Raw genomic sequence first — 7,734 nt, 5'->3', positions numbered from 1 at the left:
GACAACTTCTATAATGTAAAATAGGAACACGTACAAATGGTCTTTTTCTTTAAATGGAGCAAAAAACACTTCTTAGTTTGAAGCGCAAAATGTGCTTTAAAATTTAAAAATTATATGAATTTTTTTTTAATGAGATTATGAGCAAAAATGAGCAAAACCAGTAAATAATAGTGAATTAAATTAGGAGATGGAAAAAAGTTGAAACATAATGAGAAATTACTGAAAACGATCCAGATTTTTATCAGGATGTTTGAAGAGTGATGAAAAGGGCCATTAGCGGACGCATTTATCACAAATAAAAATGAAAAAAAAAATACATTGAAACTTTTAAAGTTCCTCACATATAATTCTTATAATTCTTATATGGGCTTATATTTAGTATAAATAATCAGAGTCGGGGCTCGTGATTATCCACAAATGCGCCAAAACCGACCATTTTCATTGAATCTGATGTTAATAAGAAAAAACAGCTCTATGCGTCAGTGACATGTCCGGAAACGTCCCGTCGTTCACGTTTGCCACCGCGCGCGCTCATACGCACGCGTGTGCTGATAGGTGAGCGCGCGCGCAGCTGGCTGGCCGCTCTCGGCGCGTGAAAGATGGAGCTGGTTTGAGGAAGAGACAGCGCTGCGAATATTTTGGGCAAAATAGGAGGAAAGTGAGAGCTGCGTCTGCAATGAGAACTGAACATGGAGAAAAGGCAACCGCCGCGGTGAGCGCAAAGGATCATGGGAGCAGTAGTAATGATGATAAGTGACATGTCTTCATGGAGTGACTCAACTAACATTAACACTAACCCCTCTGTTGTGTGAACTAAAAGCCAACATGAAACAAACAGGCGTTTAAACTCATATCCTAATTCCTTTCATGTAAATACATAGTTTGATAGTTTTAACAAGTTATTCATGTTTTATGACAATTTCATTTAAATGGTTGCTGTATTCTGAAATTTGGTTTAAACGTATTGTTGAATAAAACTATGCTTTTATATATAAAATGGGGAAATTGTTTCCCTCTCATTTCTGTTGGGTATATTTCATGTTTGGTTGTGTGTGTGTGTGTGTGTGTGTGTGTGTGTGTGGGTAGAGGAGGCACGCAGTGGCATGGTGAGGGGAATGATAAACAGAAGCGTCTGCTATCAATGTCAGCCGCCTAAAATAGAGACTAACCAAGTGGGTCTCACAGAGCCCCTGGACTCCATATAAGTCTGGTCAGCCTGGCCTCTCATTTGTGTGAGCGCACGGGTGTGTGTATGTGTCTGTGTGAGTGGAAGATAGAGTGACATGAGCACCTGCTGTCGGCATAGCAAGCTTTATATAGCAGCTCTCACCCAGCAGACTCCTGTTATTTCTTTATGAAACAAAACGTCATGCATGTATGAGGGTGAATGACGTGTGTTTACGGGTGGAAATGGGGCTGAATGGTGTGTGTTTACTAGTATAAATAAGGCCGAATGGTGTGCTCCGATGATCAACACATTACATCATTCTTTCTTTATTAAACCAAAAGTAAACCATGCAGAAGTTTTAGCAGCATGGTCCATTTTTATAGGATGAGTGCAGCATCAGGGTCAGAAGTATCTGTTGTTGGTCTGCAGCATTCAGTTATGTGTTAACAAATGCCAAGGAGGAACGACCTCAGCAATGATCCCAGAGACACCATGTCAGCATGATGGTGGATATCTTTCTGTTGTCTGATCTTATCAACATTCACCCATCTGATGATCCTTAGATGTTCCAAATCTAGACTGAAATGAGGTCTTGGCTGATCCGTGTGGAAAAGTTTCTATTTAAGCCCCATTTAGCGTAGAAATGTGATTGAACTGTTGCTTAACTCTTGTCATTAACTTTCAGCTCATGGACAGTATGAAATCTCATCATTTAAATTTTATCCTGCTTTCATTTCCTTTTATTCTCTTTTATTGTTTTTATAATTTAACATATGGTTTAGCTGTTACTTGCTTTGGGTCATTGTAATTTAATGTCACCATTTCCTATAAATCAAAGCTCAAGATAGTCAAGTTAGATGACTGAGATTTGTAAAACTGCATCTGACAGATAAAGTTTGGCTCAAACTGTGTAAACCAGCCAATCTACGACAGAAAGAAAAGAATTAAAGGCCTGAACGCAAAGATGAATGAGCTGTGAAACAGAGGAACCCAAAGACTGTTGTAGTTACATCAGAGGAGATGCTCACCAACGAAATATTTTAATCCAGTTTTAAATATTACATATCAAATACAGGTTGTTTTAGTTTATTTTTACTTTGATATTTTTTTTATTTTAATATTTTATATTTTTTCACATTGGATTAGACTGAGTTTTTCATGGTATTTTCCATTTTAGCTGTATTTTACGGATCTTACCCAGATGACATGAGGACGTCAGACAGGTCTTTACTCATTTATAAACCTCAGGTCTATGTGGGTCACAGGCCACAGCTGAGGACACGAGTCATCTAATTCAGATCTCTCATCCTTCTCAGCTGAAACAGATCAGAAACAGTCTGAAGTATTAAATCTGAATATTTTCATCCCAGTTAAAGCTGTGATGATTGAAATGCATATTCCAGTTGTTATTTAGTTTTATCTGTTTGGTCAGTTCATACAGGATTTAAATGTAAGTTCACCACTAATTCAGACTCTGACGTTGCTGCAAAGCTGGTCTTTCTGACTATATTTGTTGGAGTTTTGCATGAAAATTTTTTTATTTTCTCAGCAGAGCAAAATGTTGATTGATCAACTAAGGGAGATCACGGGAATCCAGGATCAACAGATTCTCTTCAAAACCCTGAAGGTAAAAAAAAGCTGTTTATGTAACTTTCATAGTCTACTGCAGTGGTTCCCAACATATTTTCATTGGGGACCCCCTTCATGCAAATACTAAAAAGCCATGGACACCCTGCCCCACCCCGTGCTGAAACCATGCTTAGTTTTAAGGTTTAAAAAGTGAGATTCTCACCATAAATAATGTATTCTGGCTGAGTCCTGTCCTTCCATAAAGCCTCAAATTTCTTTCTTAAAATAGGGACAATTTGTGGACATTAATTACAATGGCTCTCAATGTTCAAAGCCTCTGGCACCGCTTGAGCTCTTTGGGGGACCCCTTTGGGGGGTCTTGAACCCCAGGTTGAGAGCCACTGGTCTACTGCACAGATAAGCACAAGACTGAGGTATTTACATGGATTTAAGATGATCCAACATTTACCTATAACCATCAGATACACAGTGAATGAAAAAGTCTTTATATTAACCTAAACCAGTAGTAGCAGTGACATTATTTAAGTACTATAAAGAACAGATTACCTCCAGAACAGAAGTGAACTAAAGCATTAAGAGATGTTTGACACTACAGAGAAGTGTTTGTTTGGGATGCTTCAGTCCTTGAAGCTGTCCTTTAGGTGTAAAAAATGTTGAAGGAAGATCCCTACGGTGCCCAATTCCCGCCCCTGGCACACATCATACATTCTGAAATAAAACAGCACACCAAAGTCCCAGAGCGATTTACTCTACAGGAGACTCATAAAGGTAATAATTAGACAATAAAAGGAATGGATGACTGACACTTAGCCACCATCCAGGCATAAAGGCTCCAGCAGCTCTGTAGTTTGGTGTCTAATGTCCTGAATTCCTCAACAAATCAGAATTGAATCACACAGCTACTTTCAAATGGATTGCATTAAATGTGTTGATTTCATGTTGTTAAGGGAGGTTATTTATTCTTATATCCGCAGGGGTGGTTCTAGAGGGGGTCCAGGGTGGGCCAGTACCACCCTGACAGTAAGCTAGAACCCCCCTGTTGCCCCACTGCCGAGGGCAGAGCCTGAGGCATTTTTGTGATAATTCCACCTAAACCAAGATATGGGACCAAAGTGTAGCTCAATTATCTAGTCAAACCTGATAAAGATATGTGCCACCGATGGCCAGCAGGCATAACTGTACTTCAAAGATTTATGTCACAGTGTTACCGTGTCCACTTGTTATAACCCTAAAACATTAGGACTATAAAAATACTGCATTAATACAAAGAGCATCAACATCTTTGTTTTGTTTAATGTATTAACACATAAACAACTAAATTATTACTCATGCCATGTTAAACATCCGAATGTGGCATTACCTCGGCAAGAGAAGTTGACTTTGGGCTTGTAGGTGCCTTCAGATTAACATTTCCTTCAGATATCAGCAAGACCAGGGAAGACCTGCCAAAACTGAAAATCTGAAGTAGTTTTAAGGGAGCATGGCCTGAAGTTCACAACTGGCTTAAATACTAAAAACAACATATTATTACATATTATTATGTTGTAAAAATAAAGTTTCCCTCCTAAAAGCCCAGACATTGATGAGGAATACAAGAATTGGAAGAAGCTACTTCTAGCTTTGCCATCCAGGCCAAACCTGAGAGTCACAAATGTGCAATGACTGCATAGAAAGATCCATCACAGAGCTGCAGCCACGCTCAGGTGCCTTTAATTATGTTTTTGTTAACACAACTAAACCAATTTTTTCCTTTTCATTTATCTGAAATTGAGACAAGATGCTGGAACAATGTTGTGTTATTTTCTCATGAATGTGCCTCTCCAACCAAACAACTGACACCCCCCCCAATGTTAGTCTAGAACTGCCACTGTATGCCATCTTTGTTGTCTTTCTTCAAGGCCAGTCAGGGGGACATTGGACATGCAGTGGGACTGCTAACAACCCAGCCTGCAGAAGTACAGGACCCTGCAGAGCCACAGGAGTCAGGAATATCTGGAGAGACCTGGGAGGGTCAGAAAGGTACAGTAGTCAGCATGCACACAAACTTAATGTCATCAGTGTATTCTACAATAAATGCAGTGCTAACACTTTAGCTTCAGTAACAGTGTAGTTTATCCACATTAACTAGCCAGGAAAACAGACAGCAGGCAGAATAAATGTACTAACAAGTTCAACTGCATTACAAAGGTCTCTTTTGGCCAGGCTTCTCCAGCACCTTAAAGAATGTCTCCCCCAGAACTTTGACCCATTCCAGTTTGCCTATAGGGTAAACCGGTCCACAGAGGATGCCCTCACCATGGCTCTTCACACAGCCCTGAGCCACCTAGAGCTCCCTGGAAACCAGTGTCAGGATGCTGGTCATTGTTTACATCTCAGCATTTAACACCATCAGTCCTGACATCTTGGTGGAGAAGCTGGCAAACCTGGACTTGGCACCCCTGATATGCTCCTGGATCAAGGACTTCTTGACCAACCGACCACAGGTAGTGAAGGTGGGTCAGCTCCACTCCTCTTCCCTGACACTTAGCAGTGGCTCCCCCCAGGGCTGTTCGCTAAGCCCCCTCCTGTATGCCCGACTGCACCGCCATTCACCCCTCAAACACCATCATTAAGTTTGCTGACGACACTACTGTGGTTGGCCTCATCACAGGGGGTGATGAAAGAGCGTACATGGAGGAAATACTGGAGTTGACAGGGTGGTGCCTCAAGAACAACCTGGAGCTGAACACCAAGAAGATCAAAGAGATGGTCATTGATTTCAGGAGGCAAAGGGGAGACCATGTTCCTGGGGACCCACTTATCTGAGGACCTCATCTGGTCATTCAACACAGCAGCACTGTTTAAAAAGGCACAGCAGAGACTCCACCTTCTTCAGGTGCTGAGGAGGACTCACTTAGAGGAAAGTCTACAGGTGTCCTTCTAACGAGCCACCAGAGAGTCAGTGCTGACGTACTGTGTGACTGTTTGGTTCGCAGCCTGCTCTGCTGCAGACAGGAAGGCACTGCAGAGAAAATCATTGGCTGTCCTCTGCCCTCTCTGGAGAACATTGCATCCACCCGCTACATCAGAAAAACAAAAAAGATCTGGGCAGACAGCACCCACCCTGGCCAGCAGCTGTTCAGCCCATGGTCCATCAGACCGCTGAACTCAAACAATACAGTTAATCCTCCTTAATGCTGTTTACACTTTTTTATTCTTTTTTATTTGTTTTATTCGTCTCACTACCTCCTCACTGCACTGTGTATATGTTGGATTTTTGCATGACTGGAATTATATAGTTTTTTTTTTATATGTACATTTGATTTTATTATTTATTGTGTTTAATGGTGCCGTCAAAGGCAGCTACCTACACTTTCTTCATGCCTCTATGTATGATGACAATAAAGCAATTCTAATTCTAACTCTAATTTAAACTCTAATTCAAAGGTCTCTTTTGAATTTTAATGACTCAACATGAAACCGTTGTGTTGATGATCAGATCTCAGTTTTCATGTTTTCTGTTTCTTCAGGACTTCCCAAAGATGAGCTGCAGACCGCCATAGAGCTTAGCCTGCAGGAGTCCCACAATGCCCAGGAGGAAGAGCGGGAGTTCCACAGGTACAGGACAACTGCTTTCACACTGCTGCTGCTTTTTGATTATTTAATGATGTGTCACCTGCTAGCAGGTTCAGGCAGACAGCTCGAGCTGCTGTTCTGAGATCCATGTGATCTGATTCACATGTTTCATGCTACTTATCAGACACACCCCCCAGACACATCCGGCTTATCTGGCTCTTTGCCTCATGCTTGTTGCCTCTGTTGCTTCTGCTATCCCTGAACTCTGCAAACTTATCCACCTGCAGGCTCCAGGCAAAGGAGAAAATATTGTTCAGCATTCAGTTGAATGGGCTGTTCCTCACACACTGCTGAGATGCCACAGTTATTAATATTATAGTGTTGCATTGCCGAGGCTCTTATATAAGGTCACAGCTGATTTTCCATCCAGAACAGAAGCACACAAAGCAACAGCTGTCAGAAAAAATGTATTTAAAAAAGTAAAGAGGATGTTTAAAAAAAAAAAAGAAAATAGAATTTAAAAGTTTCTTCCAGCTGTTTCAAGTCTGCTTAACTTAAAAAAAATTACAAAAAACTTTTGCTTAGAGAAGACTGAAAACCTTATCGCTAAAGAAATATAGTGACTCACATGTTAACATGTGAGTCAAGAACATGATCATGAGAAACTGGAAAAAAGCAGCAGGATAAGGATTATCGTTAGAAGAAACTGCTCCTCAGCTGTGGTCAGATGCATAAACAATCCATAGAAAGGAAGAACGTGCGGTCAGAGTGCACAGCTCACTCACTCTTTATGCTGTTTTGACACATTCTCCAATAAACTCAAATCAACTGTGGGTTTTTATATGTAAATGATTAATAAGGGGAGTGACCATATCTGCTCATGGCTACACATGGGAGTGTAAATAAGAATAGTGCATGTGTGTATATGTAGCTTCATGATAATCGAGCTTACAAAAGCTAACCATGTGTACAATTATCTTTATAGAATGTTTGTTCACATTTCTGCCTTTCTGCATGCACATAGTTTAAGTCTTGAAAGGAAACACTTGAGAACTTGGTGAGATAATGATTTTTATATCATACACCTCTGCACAGGCAGGCAATCTAACTGAGTCAGTCTGAGCTTAACAGTGTCAGATCAATGATTTTTAAAGGGTAATTTGATATTTTACAGGGCTCTGGAGGCCAGTGCAGAGGAGAATGCTGCGAGAATGAAGAGGAAGAGATGTGAAGCCCAGAGTGACATGTGCAGCCCTGCAGACTGGATCCGTCAGGACGACTGGCCCGTGGGCATTCGCAACGTAGGAAACACCTGCTGGTTCAGTGCTGTCATCCAGGTGAGGAGGAGTTTTCTCATAGTTAATGACAAAGTAAACAATTATGTTAGCTTGACTGAAGTTAAATCAGGTCTCACTTACAGC

General features: G+C 40.9%; 1 protein-coding gene across 2 annotated transcripts in view; it reads left to right on the top strand.

The window, feature by feature from the left end:
- Positions 1 to 566: 566 nt before the first annotated feature.
- usp28 (ubiquitin specific peptidase 28) overlaps positions 567 to 7,734 on the top strand; it is a 46,487-nt gene continuing 39,319 nt past the window's right edge. Inside the window, exons 1-5 of one of the 2 annotated variants that reach the window (XM_042008250.1) lie at positions 567 to 712; positions 2,721 to 2,795; positions 4,657 to 4,777; positions 6,268 to 6,355; positions 7,488 to 7,650. In XM_042008250.1, the coding sequence (XP_041864184.1) occupies positions 677 to 712; positions 2,721 to 2,795; positions 4,657 to 4,777; positions 6,268 to 6,355; positions 7,488 to 7,650 (483 nt within the window). In that variant the 5' untranslated portion in view covers positions 567 to 676. Of the gene's footprint in view, positions 713 to 2,717; positions 2,796 to 4,656; positions 4,778 to 6,267; positions 6,356 to 7,487; positions 7,651 to 7,734 lie in introns of both variants that reach the window. The other variant, XM_042008249.1, reaches the window with a different exon arrangement.

This window comes from Melanotaenia boesemani, chromosome 15 (genome assembly GCF_017639745.1).
Source record: "Melanotaenia boesemani isolate fMelBoe1 chromosome 15, fMelBoe1.pri, whole genome shotgun sequence".
Taxonomy (NCBI): domain Eukaryota; kingdom Metazoa; phylum Chordata; class Actinopteri; order Atheriniformes; family Melanotaeniidae; genus Melanotaenia; species Melanotaenia boesemani.
Note: the sequence above shows the minus strand (reverse complement) of the source record. Positions and strands in the feature narration are given on the sequence as shown.